At 37.1% G+C, this 16388-nt stretch overlaps 1 protein-coding gene across 1 annotated transcript in view; it reads right to left on the reverse strand.

The window, feature by feature from the left end:
- Nucleotides 1–16388, reverse strand: part of LOC142321455 (TBC1 domain family member 31) — a 129149-nt gene that overhangs the window by 107180 nt on the left and 5581 nt on the right. Inside the window, exons 3-4 of the mRNA XM_075359549.1 lie at nucleotides 11435–11547; nucleotides 9627–9805 (exon numbers count right to left, since the gene is read on the reverse strand). Coding sequence (XP_075215664.1) covers nucleotides 9627–9805; nucleotides 11435–11547 — 292 coding nt within the window. The remainder of the gene's footprint in view (nucleotides 1–9626; nucleotides 9806–11434; nucleotides 11548–16388) is intronic.

Consider the following 16388-nt stretch of genomic DNA (forward strand, 5'->3'; position numbering starts at 1 on the left):
TGCATCCTCCGCCTTGCTGTTTTGGTTTCACCACGTAGTCTCGCAATGTCCCTGTTCCACCAGTAAACATTCTTTACGCGTCTTCCAGGCTGTGGCCGCTGCTTCACACATTCCCCCTGTAGGATGGCCATGAATTCCTCGGGGGTGTGAACACGCCTACGGGCCACCTCTGCCGCCGTCCTATCCGCTACCGTCGCAGCCTGCTGTTCCGACGGCCTCCAGATAGGGTCCTGTTCCTCTAGACCCCTTCCGCCTCCTTGTATTTCAAAAATTATGGCCTTGTGGTCGCTGGCAAAATCATCTTCTACTACCTGCCAGCCCACTATCCTTCTTGCCACCCTATCTGAGGCCGCTGTCAGATCCAACACCGATCCATCACCCCTTGCGTCGTATGTAGGCACCCTAGGCGTGTTCATGACCACCAGTCCCGCGGCCCCAAGCATTGTAGCTAGGGTGTAGCCTCTCCGCGTGGACCGGCACCCTCCGAGTTCAGTGCATTCGGAGTTGAAGTCCCCGGTCAAAAGTACCGGGAACCCAGCCCTTCGTATGCATTCCTCCAGGTTTCCGATGAATTCTTCATGTCGATCCATTCCGCTGTTGGGAGAGATGTACCCATTGATCACCGTGAGTTGATGGATGTCTACAGCCACGAACCCTCTACCTCTAACTACCTTCGTGACTGCAAACCTGCCGGTGACATTCCGTATAGCAGCATCGCCATCCTGGTCAACATACCAGTGGCCTGAGTTAACCAGTCGCTGATTAGGTTCCACGACCAGCAGTAGGTCGTATCCTCCAACCAGCGCTGCCGCCCATGCCAAGTCATGGGCAGCCACGGCTCTGTTTACGTTGAGCTGTAAACACTTCATTTCCGAACGTGTTTACAGTCCCTGCTACCCAGTCTATGCCCAATCACTCCACAACCCACGCATTTGGTGGGTTCCCGGCACTCTGCCCTCTTGTGCCCCGTCGCCCCGCAATTGTAACAACAGGCTCTCCTATCGGGACCCGTGCAGTGTGCCGCAACATGACCCGTCTCCCAACAGCGAAAGCAGTTAACATCTGGTCTTCGTATCTCTGCTCGACACGATTGCCACCCTACAAGGAGCCTCCCGGTGGACGTAAGCCTCTTCGCCTCTTCCAACGGCAGCACCACAGTGGCGTTCTGCGTTTGTCCATATGCTTGGCGGACCGACGTGATCCTAGCAGACGTCTTTCCCTCCAGCGCGCGTTGTACCGCCGCCATCACCTCCTCCTTAGTCACTTCAGCGTCAAGGTCTCTAATGTGGACAACCTCTTTTCTGTCCAACTGCCCTTTCCCACCAATCTTCACCTCTGGCGCCTTCTGTGCCAATTTCTCTCGTAGGGATTGGGCAGAGTTGGTCCCCGCCCGCACCCGTACCTCGACATCCTCGCCCCTGCCTTTACGAACTGAGAGTATGTTAGGAGCCAGTTCCTCTCCCACTGTTACCTTCACTTGGCGTAGTAGCTCTGCATAGGACTTGCCCGTCTGCCGTAGGACCACGGTCTCGGTCTGCCTCTCACGCCGTTCCTCGGTCGGGTCCCCTGAGTGAAACATAGTAACCTTCCTTTTATGCTTTCTTGCCCAGAATTCCAGGGTGTTTTTAACTATGCTACCCAGTTTACCCCCTGGCGCCGCAACAGTCACCGGGTGTACCTCGTACGTTGAAACGGTTTCCAGACCAGATAGCAACCAGTCGACAGCAGTTATGTCTTCCCCTTTAACTGGTATCACGTACAGGTTTCCCGACGGGTCGATCTCCTCTTTTTCCCCAATAACGTCTGTGGCCGCGACATGTCGCACCACAGTGCCTGGGAGCATAGCGCCACTGTTCAGCTTCCTCTTTATACCGGGTGCCAGGTCGCAGACCCGGCAAGCTATTTTTGACTTCTTGTCGCCCTCAAGGTCCAGCACATAGACACATGCACGCTCGTCATCCGCCTTGGGTAAGCCCCGCACCTCCTCGACTAGCTCGAAGGCCTGTTGGGGCCACCTTTTTTCAGCAAGCTCCTTCAGGTCTTGGACCTCCCCCTTCTTCAGCACTGCCTGGATCGCGGCGAGATCCGACCCTGCCGTCTGGGTATGCTTATTGTCCAGGTTCGCAGTCCCTTGAGTGCCCTGCATCGTCGTCGCAACCCTTTGCGCCTTTTCCATGACTCTGCCGGCCGTCTCCTTGAAAATGTCGCTCACTTCTGGGCTCGCCTCACATAGAAGCAGCAGGACCTGAATTTCTTCCAGAAGCGACTTCATGGTCGGGTGGTGGGCCTCTTCCGCGTCTTCACTCACCTCCTTCCTGCGCTTCCGCGCCCTGAGCTTGCCCAAAACCGTCTCGTCCGTTGCCTCCTCCTCTGACTGGTCGGTGGAGGAAGTCAGCGGGGGGCGCGGTGAGCGCAACGTCTTCCTTGACCGTCGGAAGGCCCTCTCTTCCTCTGTCGTTGCTGCACTACACCCCGCATCGCCGGCAATCATCAGCTCTTGCTCCATATCGACTGCTCGCTCCATCAGCACCGGTTGGTACGGGAAAACCCCACAGATTCCACTTACTAGTCCTATACTACACTTACTGTAGCTCGTTAATAAAATAATTAACAAAATAACCTAAATGATGCAGGACTTACGCCCTAGAGTTCGCACCACTCAAAAATAACACACTAATTAAATAAGATTACGGTCCTAAAACTAATTATTAGTCTAGTTCACTTAAACGAGTCTTAACTGATTCACTAAGTAGGTTGGCAACACTGCTGCAACCTCTTTGTCTTTAACTTGTCCTAATAATGGCGGACAATGGCGGCTGATACCACTATACAGTATCCCGCCTGCTATGCTAGTATTTTTCCCTCCACAAAGCACGTGGCGAGAATCCCGTTTAGGTTACCTCCTAAAAACACTTATTATTTAATTAAAACTATATCTAACTGTCTTAAACTACTATTATCATCAACAAAACAAACAAGGTTGATAATCTATCACTTAAAAAAGAGTCACTACTAATGTATAAATTAACTTAAAGGGCTGGCGCCGAAGTGTCGCCACGTGGACACTTGGTGAGGGAAAAACGTTAATATCACGCCTTCCCACGAACCGATTTCCACGGTTGATGTCTTAAAATGATCGTCTTGTCAAACACTAACAACTACAAACTATTCTACGCTAATTGGCACTGTTTAAAATTCCACTTAATACGACCGCCATGCGGTCCATATTTAAACTAAAAAACCTTATATCTACTGTAATTTCTAACCGATTTGAACGTTTTATGCCTTAATCCACTCGTCTAAACCTATATTTTATCACTAAACACTAATAACTACCGAAAACTATGAAAAACCACTGATATTATCACCCGTACGGGATACACCGAATCTAGTTGCTTATCGGACCGAGTCACTACTCAACTCAGTAATTTGTTGACTGGATACCATCGAAGCAACACTTGACATCAATCAAAATTGGTAGGACCAGGCTGGTTGCAGAATTTCTACACTATTTGGCTAGGGAACAGATTGCAAGAGAGGAATCTAGGGTGCTGCTTGGTCTTGTTTCTTGTTTACATGTTTTTGTTTTTCCACATTTGTGAACTCAATTTATCTTTGGGGTAGGTTAAGTGATTCAGTTCCTTCAAAAACTACAGTTTTCAGTCTTGCTTAAGACTAGAGATTTAGAGATGTGTTTTGTTATTTTTAGTAATAGTTACACCAATGGGAATGATGCTTGTGTCAATCGCATCAATGGCATACTGGGCCGAGACAACTGAAAGATGTCATATGCCAAGGTTTAAAAAATGACCTTAAAGCCCATCAGGGCTAGGTACAAAAGGGGTAGTTGAAGGGGTCAACTATCTCATCATAGAGGGGTCTTCCCCTCTATGATGAGAATTGGGATGTTTGAAACCATTTACAATGAAGGAAAATTCAATAAACCCTAGTCCTGAGTAAATGCTGAATATATGAATATAATAAAGCTGAATATATGAATTTTTATACTTTTATTTTTGCATATTGTTTATAGAATTTTTCACTACAAGTGATAGTTAGTTTCAGAGATGTCAGCAAAAACTAAAAAAGTCAATTTTAAAGGACCCCCCCTTGAGCTCACATCCCAACCACCAGAAACTTAGGTAACAAGGAACAACTGTACCAATTTTCAAAACTCCAGGATTTATTTCTCTGGACTGGCCTTTTTGTGTCTCATTTAACTGGGCTAAATAGTTCAACTGAGAAAAGATTTCTTTTGAAAAAACCCAAACAAAAAAAAAATAAAGATTTACATGAAAGAAAAGGTAATTATTCTTAAAATAGAAAACAATAATTAATATTGAGAAATACTATTCTTTTTTAATTTTTTTTTTTTATATATATTAAGATAAATATACGCTCAAAAACATTCATTTCCACTTACACTAGATAAAAGTTTTAATCTTCTGAGCTATTAATTGTACTATTTAAAAATGTTGCAATTTAATATTTTATGTTTATTAATATTTATGTTTATTTAATATTTATGTTTATTTAATATTTATGTTTACTTAATATTTTATGTTTATTTAAAAATCTAATGTGATATAAAAAAATTAATTGAGATTATATGCAAAAAATAATATGGTTATATAGATATGGTTGAAATTAATAAAAAAAAATTATTAAATGTTTTTAATTTAATTAGTAAAGGAAGTGAAAACAGGCATGAAATTTTCTTCATAATTTCTGAAATCCACTAACAATTTCAACCATATTTCAGCTATTTATCCAAAAATTTGAACAAATAAGCTGTATAATTTTGTTCACAATAAAAACCATAAAATTCTACCTAATAAATGTTAGTTGATAAAACTAATATTTTCAAAGCATTTACTAATTAAAAAATTTAAATGGCCATAATTTTTAAATAAAAAAAATCTTATTTATTATCAAAGAAAGACTTATTTATTTTGTAGATGTTGTTTGGTACATGAACACCAAATTTCATTAAGATAATCTCAATCCATTCTTAAGAAATACATTTTTATTGAAAGAACACAAAATAGCTGACGAGGAGAAAATGAACAAGGTAAGACCATTTATATACATGAACATATTTGTTTATTTTGATATCCTGAATTAGTCCGGAACCAACGTTAGATATTACTTAAAGGACGAGATGAATGATAATTTTTGTAATGTGAAAATGCCATGCCTGACCAGAATTCGAACCCGGGACCTGCAGATGAAATGAATTAGTCCCGTAAGTTCGGCTAACAACACCTAGTATATATTTTATTTAACTAACTAATAAATATAAAGGGATCATTTAACAATTAATTAAAAAGTCTATGTTCATACCCAGACATGAAAGCAGTTCATGTTAGTGCAAGACGTGCAGTTCAGGACACCCTGAACTGGTTTCATGTCTGGATGTGAAAACAGATTTTTCAATTAATTTTTAGATAATCCCCTTTATTTATTCTTTAGCTAAATAAATATATTATGGTTCCCTTCTGCCCATAATCGGCCACTACTTACACAGGGTACAGAAACTGTTTGTAGCTGCCCTGTAACATAAAAAACATATGGTGCTCTGAAAGTGCTTCTAACATAGGGAACAGATACTTCTGTAAAATTCTTCTTAATCCGGTTCCTAACCTTTAACTTGCCAGACTTGAAGAGCAAGTTAAAAGTTAGATAGGCTACCTTATCAGTTACTGTTGACATGGCTCTCAGGAACACACAAGTCCTACCACCACTATCACCATGATGTGAAGACCTAGGAAATGAATTTTCTATATGAGGACTGGCTACTTAGTGAAAAAAAACTATTTCTGATTGATACCACTTGTACATCCAAATAACAAATTAACAACCAACAAACAACCAGTGAAACAAAGGCTTTGGAGTTGTGTTGTTCATACAAATATTGTTGTTATTAGTAGCGTTACGTTTTCTAAATTTTAAGTTTTTTTAATATTTGTTTTTTCCCCCCTCGATGAATCATGAGATCATGACGATAGTGAGGGCGCTTGAGTGCTCAGGGATATAGAGTAGCTGGACCGAAGGTGCAACCATTTCGGAGAGGTATCTGTTGAGAGCCAGACTAAGGAATGATTCCTGAAAGAGGGCAGCAGCTCTTTCAGTAGTTGTTAAGGGTGTAGGTCAGGACTTAAAATGGCCATATCAACATCACTCAATCTTCTGACTACTACACAGTTGAAAGCAATGGAAAACTACAGCTGCTTTTTTTCCAAAAAAAAGTAACTCTTCGTCTTCATATAATAAAAATTGAGGCGCCTTCTTTGGCATTTAGTGGTTAAATATTCCGTTAATTTAAATATTACGGTAGTAGTTAAATATTCCGAAAATAAATAGTCCCCGTTCAGATCTCCGGGTAGGGACTACTAAGGAAGGGGTCACCAGAAAATTAAAAAATAACATTCTACGAGTTGGAGCATGGAATGTTAGAAGTCTAAAAAAGGTTGGTAGGTTGGAAAATTTAAAGAGGGAAATGGATAAATTAAATGTAGATGTAGTAGGAATTAGCGAAGTTCGGTGGAAAGAGGAAAATGACTTTTGCTCAGGTGATTTTAGAATAATTAACACAGCTTCAAATAACGGGCAGGCAGGAGTAGGTTTCGTAATGAAAAAGAAGATAAGGAAGAGTAGAGTATTAAAAATGCATAGCGACAGAATCATTGTAATAAGGATTACATCTAAACCCAAGCCAACAATGATTATGATTATGATTATGATTAACGTCTGTATGCCTACAAGTGTCCATGATGATGATTATGAGGTGGTGTGTACATGAAGAAATTGACAAAGATATTAAACACATAAATAATATTAATTAATAATAGCTGGAGATTGGAATGCAAGCATTGGAAAAGGTAAGTAAGGAAATATTGTGGGTTAATATGGACTGGGCAAAAGGAATGAAAGAGAGGACCGACTGAAGGGTTTTGCACAAAGTATAATTTAGTAATTGCCAACACCCAGTTTAAAAATCATAGTAGAAGAATATAATTACAGAAAAAGCCAGGTTATACTGCAAGGTATCAAATAGATTATATCATGGTTAAGCAAAGATTTAGAAATCAACTCTTTGACTGCAAAGCTTACCCTGGAGCAGACATTGATAGCGATCATAATTTAGTAATAATGAAATGTAGATTGGGGTTTAAAATCCTGAAGAAAATGTATTAGATGAATCGGTGGAATTTAGAGAAGCTTGAGGAAAAGGAGGTAAAGAAGATTTTTAAGGAAGACATCGCAAGAGGTATGAGTAAAATTATAAGGTAGAAAATGTAGAAGAAGAATGGGAGAATGTTAAGGAAATTCTTAAAACAGCAAAAGCAAACTTAGGCGGAACAAAGAGAACTAGTAGAAAACCTAGTGATGAAGAAAGTAAAAGAAACTAATGACAATTAAGAAATGCTATAAACAGGAGTGCAAACTAGTGAAAGAAGAGTGGATTAAGGAAAAGTGTTCAGAAGTGAAAAGAGAAATGAACATTGGTAAAATAGACAACGCACACAGGAAAGTTAAGGAAAATTTTGTGGTACATAGATTAAAATCTAAAAATGTGTTACAAAGATGGTAAACCAATTTATAATATGAAAGGAAAGTGGGTGAAATATATTCAAGAATTAAACAAAAGAAATGAATTAGAAAATGGTGTTATACAGGAAGAAGAGGAAGTCGAAGAGGATGAAAGGGGAGAAACAATATTGAGATCTGAATTTAAGAGAGCACTAAAAGATTTGAATGGCAGAAAGGTTTCTGGAATAGACAGAAACCTGCAGAATTATGGTGCAATGTATATAAGGAAGCAATAGGTAGATTAAACAACTGGTGTATAATATTTACGAAAAAGGGGAAGTTCGGCCAGACTTCAAAAAGAGTGTTATAGTCATGATACCAAAGAAAACAGGAGCAGATAAATGTGAAGAATACAGAACAATTAGTTTACCTAGTCATGCATCAAAAATCTTAACTAGAATTTTATACAGAAGAATTGAGAGGAGAGTGGAAGAAGTGTTAGGAGAAGACCAATTTGGTTTCAGGAAAAGTATAGGGAGAAAGGAAGCAATTATAGTGCTCAGATTAATAGTAGAAGGAAGATTAAAGAAAAACAAATCAACATACTTAGCGTTTATAGACTTAGAAAAGGCATTCGATAATGTACACTGGAATAAAATGTTCAGCATTTAAAAAAAAATTAGGGTTCAAATATAGAGATAGAAGAACAATTGCTAACATTTACAGGAACCATACAGCAACAGTAATTGAAGAACATAAGAAAGAAGCCATAATAAAAAAGCAAGTCCAACAAGGATGTTCCCTACCCCCATTACCTTTTAATCTTTATATAGAACTAGCAGCTAATGATGTTAAAGAACAATTTAAATCTGGAGTAACAGTACAAGGTGAAAAGATAAAGATGCTATGCTTTGCTGATGATATAGTAATTCTAGCTGAGAGTGAAAAAGATTTAGAAGAAACAATGAACAGCATGGATGAAGTCCTACAAAAGAACATGAAAATAAACAAGAACTAAATGAAAGTAATGAAATGTAGTAGAAATAATGAAGATGAACCACTGAGTGTAAAAATAGAAAGAGAAAAGATTATGGAGGTAGAAGAATTTTGTTACTTGGGAAGTAGAGTTACTAAAGATGGGCGAAGCAGGAGCGAGATAAAATGCCAAATAGCGCAGGTGAAACGAGCCTTCATTCAGAAATTTAATTTGTTTACATCAAAAATTAATTTAAACATTAAAAAAAAACATTTTTGAAAGTATATGTTTGGAACGTAGGTTTATATGGAAGTGATATTTAGATGATTGGAGTACCTAGGAAGAAAATATTAGAAACTTTTGAAACGTGGTACTATAGGAAAATGTTAAAAATCAGATGGGTGGATAAAGTGACAAATGAAGAGGTTTTGCAGCAAATTGATGAAGAAAGAAGCATTTTGAAAAATATAGTTAAAAGAAGAGACAGAAGACTTATAGGCCACATATTAAGGCATCCTGGAATAGTCGCTTTAATGTTAAGAGGAACAGGTGAAAGGAAAAAAAATTGTGAAGGCAGGCAACGTTTGGAATATGTAAAACAAATTGTTAGGGATGTAGGATACTGAAATGAAACGACTAGCACTTGATAGGGAGTCTTGGAGAGCTGCATCAAACCAGTCAAATGACTGAAGACAAAAAATAAATATTTGTTTTATGTAATTATAGAATTTGTGTGACTGATGATGTGAGATCCCATGAAAATCGACTATTGTTATTAGCTTTTTAGGTTTTATCTGTCACTTTGTTTTGGTGGTCGAGTTATTAATATTGAATTTAATTGGAAAATGGCCAATTTTTTAATGAATTATCTGAATTTTAAAAACAAAAGTGGGAGATGTGGGAGAGATATGGGGATAGAAAGAGGGGGTGTGAGAAGGGGGGAGTGAGAGTGAATGAGAGATTCTAGAAATTCTTTTTGAGATGTGTACCTACAGCACAAAACAATACCTTATCTCAGTTTCTAGGTCTCTGCCTATGGATTAAAGAGATATGGTAAGTTTAACAGTCAAATAATAATTGACCATTTTAATTCCTAGATGAAATTTTAAAAACTTACCTGTTTAAGTTTTACTGTTTTATACAAAGTAATTTGATGTATTTGTGTGTTTGTCTGTAAATTCCATATAAATGCTTCATCGGTTGTACCAGTCAAACAATAAGTATATCTCTGATGAAATGAAATCCATTTCACAGCTAATTTATGTCCAATCAATCTACCAGTAATTTCACACAACTCTAAAAATGATATGAAAAAGATATGAAAAGAATTTCTTACAAAGTTCTTAGAAAAAAATATATTAAAAATCTCAAAGAAATATTTTACACAAAACACATAAATAAATATTCAATTCAGATCAATAAATACATTATACATTTCATCACAAATGGGTAGGGTTACTGCTCTCCTAACAGTAGCAATGCTTACCCCTTCTAGATTTTATCCTTTTAAGAAAGAAACTATCCCAGTGCCTGCTTGTAAGAATTGAGGGAAAATATGGGAAAACATTGATCAGGACACCATCACAAATTAATGAAAGAAAGAGAAAAGAAATGGTTAGACTCCATACAGATACATAAAAATAATAGATATATGAAATAATAATACTAAATAATAATACTAAAGAAGTGCAAAAATAATTAATGGATAAATAAAAAGCAAAGTAAAGTACAACAGTAAGCAGTATCAGTAAATGTAAAAGAGAGGGGCTGGAGAAGAGTAAAATAGAATATCTAAAAAGAAATGTGAATTATAGAGAACTCAAAAAATTAGCTTGAGAGTAGAGGAAAGTGGAGACAGATATGGTGCATGGGATCTGGCTTAAAAAGGATAATCATACAATGACGATACATTCAGTCCCTATGATAAACAGAATGGCGTCATTTGTAGAGTTAGATATTATCTGCATTATAGCAGACTTGGTAAGCTGATATGCACCAGTATAATCTAAGTGAGGCAGGTAATATAAACCCTTACTTATTTCTCACACTCTTTGGTAATCTCAGCATGGGATGCTGTTGCTCTTGGAAAGGTACACCATTTTTAGGAGTAACATTTCTTGCATAAGGTAATTTTTTAACAATTATGATATAGTAATCGACATTTAACAGTACTGTTATCTAATAAACAAGAAGAAATTCATTAAAAACAACTTCATTCAAATTCATTTGATACAAAACATTTATTTACAAATGTTCAAAAACTCCAACCTCATTATCCTTATTATCCTAAACAAAAAGACTTCTGTTATATAGTAGTAGTAAACTTCCTTATAGCAAATGCAGAAAATTTATTCACAAGTCATAATTGTTTCACGTTGTTTTTTGCAGTTATTATTACATATATTTATTTATACCAGTTATCTACAACACAATAAAGATTTTAGCAATTCCTATTATATGCATTACTAATTCTAATATGAGGGGCCTGAGAAAATTCATTTCTAAATTCAACAAATATTTCTTCTTTGTTAGATTCAACAACAGTGACTATTTGACAAAGAGTTCGAAAATTACTCCACTCCCTAATTAGATTGACTGAAAATAAATACTACTGATTAACTCTTGGCAATAACATAATTTTATGTAATTATTCTTCTTCATAATATTTTTACAGTTTTCTTACATATTAGCAAAAGATTCTACCCATATTTCATTAAAAAACATATTTATTTTTGGATGTAAAATTTTATGATTGCAATCCCTAGCAAGTAACACACGAAACTACTGTTATTAACAATAGGTTTTCTGTGATTCATATGATGTATTAAGCTTTGTAATATGTATTTATTTAATACTTTCAGCACATTGTATTTCATATATAATTACTTATTAGTTTTAATTATTAAAATGTTCATTTTGTGTTACCTATATTTACAGATTCAACATCTCCGTTATCTTTTCCAATAAGTAATTCATTTTTTCTGTAAGTTGAATATACAAGAGTAGAACAATAACCAGTACACGGCAGCATCCAGAATCTAAAAATATAAAAAATTATATATTTCACACATATATATTTTACAAAACTCAAATAAAACAGTAATAATAAAAAGGTGATCTAAATGTTATATGATATAAAATCTGAAATGGAATTTTAAATTTTAAATTATAAAAAAACAGAAAATAGAAAATAAATAAATAATTAATACACTAGTAACTTGGCGTTAAATTATTTATAAAAAAAAAAAAAAAAGTTTAATTAAAAAGCTCACTTTATAAATTATATTTATATTATGTAATATTAATTGTACACCCAAGAGCAAGATGTTGGATTCTGAAAAATATAACATGATAGACATGGTAAATTAATTGATAGAATGCATAAATTAATTACACCAAAGTAGATAATAAGTATATTTATCTACTTCATCTACTTTTTGGGCTCAAAATACTTTAATCAAATAGCTTTAAACAACAGTGACACAGTCTAACCACTTGCAGACATCAGAGGATCTTCTTGAATCTTTTGAACAACTAAAAACTGTGACAAAAATATTACTTATACCAAACTATAAACTGTAAAAATTTAATTTTCTTCACGTTTATTTATATTAACTACAAGAAACAACAATTAAATGAAAGATTACCAAAAATAAATGTCAAATGATACGCAATGAATAGATATTACAAAACTACCAGCCAAACTATTGAATTTGACAATATATAATACACTCTACAATTCAGATTAATGAGACAAAGTTTAAGTAATAAATAAATTAATAAACTTAATTTATCTTATAAGGTTTTATTAACAAGCAGGTATTAACTATTGTAAAAAGTGAAGTAACAAATATGAATACCAGTAATAGGGAAATAGGAGTACGGCGCCAGGAAATGACGGCATCCAAGATGGCGGACGTTCGCCATCTTGGAAAATGGCGTATAATATGGCGGTCGTCGGCCATCTTGGATTGTGACGTCGGTAGCGCCGTAGTACGCAGTCTTTCCAACCTGTTTCTTTTAAGACGTTCCTCGAGGATCATCCTGGTCGCACGAATATGTTTTGACATCCTTATCACCCTTCACATCTGCTCGACTCCGATTAAAACAAAAATAATAATCTTTTCCTTATAAAACAGGAAAAAACCTGGAAGGATGAATTGATCAGCGATGGGTGGTGCTACTAGTAAGTACATTAAATTAAAATTCTAGATTAAGGTTATTTTTTTAAATAGAATCTTGGATAATTTACGTTTTGTATTTAGGGTATCACCATGACCACCTGGTGCAGCTGTTGTATTCAACGAGGAATACTATACATTATTAATCGAATTTCAACAACAATACCAGAGTATTAACCGAATTTATTTTTTATCAAGAACAATGGAATTTAGAGTATTGATGCTCAGAAGTTTTATGAGGAGGTATGTAGGGTTTTATACTTAAGAAAAAATAACACAAAATATAATACAATACAATAATTTATTTTATATTACATACGTAATTTTTTTTAGTTATTATAACACATAATGGTTTTTAAGAAAGGCAATATATATCCGCATGATAAAAAAAAATTAACAATAGTCATGGTCGTGGGCTACTAGGGTTTCGTTTACGGTTCTTTGACTACAATAGTCATGACCGTGGGCTATGAGCACTTCGTTTACGGTTCTTGGTCTCTTTTGCGGATTGATGTCGTCATTGATGGGTGGGAGTTTACGTTTCTTTTTGGTCATAATGTAATGCCCGTATGGAACTGTGTTTATTTTATATTCTAATATGTAACGTTTATCGTCGTAAGGGGAAAGTGATTTCATTCACTTGTTAATAGAAAATATATTGTGCAAAGTGCTTATGATTCCGCACGCGCTTGTGTACGTAACGGAATCATTAAAAAGCCTTATTTTGTACAGATCGTGTCTAAGATCCTTTGCAATGGATACTCTAGGAATACCCTTTGCAACATTCTTCTCCTTGTTGAAATCGAGAATGGTATACATCTTAGCACGAAGTCCGACAAATTCACGGAATAGCTTTTCCATTTATTTCGTTTTGAATTTACCAAGTCGCTTCTTATTGGTGTTACTAAAACATACGTGATCGCGAGGGTAATCTGAAGTATCGAACCGATCGATATCGTGAAGAATATCGTTGTAAACGTTATCGGTCACGATATGATAACATCAGCCTGTCCGTATCGGTCATTAGAAGATTTATATTATGACCGTACTTTTCCACCATGTAGTCATAGTGGAATTCGTACATGATCATTTTGCTAATGTCCAATACGGTAAATCCGATGTAGATCGGACGATTGAGGAATATCTCAGTTTTCTTCATACTTACCTCGACGACATCCTTGTTATAGATGTACCAAGCCCTAACTCTCGTTTTTGCAATCACCTTATCCAGTTTACGTTCGTTAGTGACCAGTTGGAAGTCTATTCTGTTTCGAACGTTTTCCAAGGATTTGCCTATACCGCTTTGTTCATCAACTTAGAAAAGTCCTTTTCAAAACTGTTTCGTGCTTGTGCACGCTTTTCAGTATTGAAGTCTATGTACGGTTTCAACAGAGGCGATTGGGAGAATTCCAGAACTCTGTGAACGGTTTTCACTTTCAGTCCTAGTCGAGTGTACAACTTTAGGTTTCTGTAATGTAAAACGTATTTTTGTTTGTCGAACAATGTTGTCGTTAATTTCTTTACGTGACATCTCTTTATGTCCTTCAAATAGGGGGACAACTATCATCGGTTGGTACTAATCGTTCTGGTGCAAGAGGGTAATCCTCTCGTGCAATTCTTTCGGATAGTCATGATCCACTTCCAAGGTGTAGCTCTTTTCGCCACGATCGTCAACGTTGTTAATATCGAGATTGTCAATCTCTTCAGTACTCAACCACCTAAAATTAGCGTGTGGTAAGGGCTCAACCATGGCTGTCCCGGAAAGGTGTTTGCAATCGTAATATTGAACCCAGGACGTGGGTTCGGGTGGGTCATACTGATCTGGAATGTTTGGATTGTTCGCCTTGGCGTATCTGTTTGAAATCAAGGCTACATCGCCTCGTGTTCCTTTTTCAACAAACAGATGCATATCTATGTCGGTCAACAGTTCCGATTTTTGACTGGTAATTTTTAACATGGCATTCCACGTAAAATGGGGCGTGGAGTAAAAGTGACAGGGGTCCAAACCGTAATATTGCATAGACGTACTTCGGAAATTTTCTAATACGTCTACCAACAATAATACGTCGCTAAGAAGGTAAAGATCGTGGTAATCGCCTAAAGTATTGCAGTCAAACGTTTGCTAGACGTTTTGAACGTGGACCTAATCATCGTCCGTTATGTTCTTTCTTCGTAGCGTACTGTAGAATGCCGTCTGCGGTGGAAGTTGGGTTTCGAAAAACTTGTTTATATGGGTTATGTACTCGTGCTGGTAAACGCCTTTACGGATTAAACAATCTCTTTTCTCGGGTAGCGGGTAACAGTTTGTGAGACGTTTAAATATGGTGTCTTTGTCCTGACAATCTTTTACTAGATTTTCTACAAGTTTTTCAAGGGACGACGATAGAAATTGTAAAGAGTCCAAGAACTTCAATAGACCGCCGGATAGTGACTGTAATGGCTCGGACGTGTTGGCGATACAGTTTAGTTTTACATCGTCCTTATATTTTCCTAAAGCTTGAACTATGTGATGGCTATCGTAACCGCGAAGGTTATGAAAAAATACCGGAATATGCTCGTTGTGCTTATTTAAATTGCACTCTTTATAACATGCACCCAGAAACCGTCCTGTGGTATGTGAGTGATGACGTATACGATCGTCGTTCAACTCACATTGACAAAGAAAACACTCGGTAGCCCTTTGAAATGTTTCAGTGTCTTCGGGAGTCATCACCATCGGTTTGTCGGTAATCAGAATTTTGTGCAATCTACCGGCGTGACTGAGCAATTCATCCAGCATCTTTTCAACGATATTTTCACCATCGGTTCTCGCTCGGTAGACTACAGGACCTTTGCAAATCTGCCCTTCCTCATCCACGACTACGTATGCGTAACCGGACGGAAGATGATGGGCTATCTTATCGGTAAAACTAGTGTTGGCTTTAGGAGTGGCAGTGTCCATCGGATGTACAAATGATTCAGTCTTCATACACCGCATACGGAACGCGTAGTGTGGACGAGTAGTCCCTAAACTTCATAACGCATTCCTTTTCTTTAGTGGGATCGGGTACTCTTATCCTTTGTGCACTGTGCGTCGCTTACACTCGATCAAATGTTGGTTTAAGTTTTGTGTAGCGACAAGTGGATCTGATGAACTGAAACGGTGCAGGCAATATGTACGGTATTTACCGCAGTAATTAGCCTTTGTGAGACCCGAAAGTAGACGAGATAGCCCATTTGGTATTTATAAGGCAATAATGGAATGTATCTCGTCTCCTCTGCAAGCAGCAATAGGTGTATGCAGTGGGCACGATCGCGGTTTTCGGTAACACGTACCGGGTACACACGATCGTTATCTTCCTCATAGCCGTAGACATTGATGATTATTGTGGGGTTCAACACCTCGAATCGATGAATGTTTTTTACTTTTACTGGATATGATATCGCGGTCATGCTAATTTCATGTTCAAAGTGTGCATACCAACTCTGACGATAGTGACGTCCTGGTTGGTCATGTAGGTATGCTAACACGGACCAAAGGAAACATTTTTCATCATGCGGATTTTTTACATTAATTATTTCCTCTCTTCTTACATGTTTTTTCGGTGTAGCAATGAATGTGCTAGAGGCACCGTGCAGCGGACGGTAACGAATATTTAAATCTATATAAATTATTTTACTCATTACCCACCCGCTACCGTTGCTTATGAATTTGGTTA

The sequence above is a fragment of the Lycorma delicatula genome, chromosome 3, assembly GCF_047948215.1.
Source record: "Lycorma delicatula isolate Av1 chromosome 3, ASM4794821v1, whole genome shotgun sequence".
Lineage (NCBI taxonomy): Eukaryota > Metazoa > Arthropoda > Insecta > Hemiptera > Fulgoridae > Lycorma > Lycorma delicatula.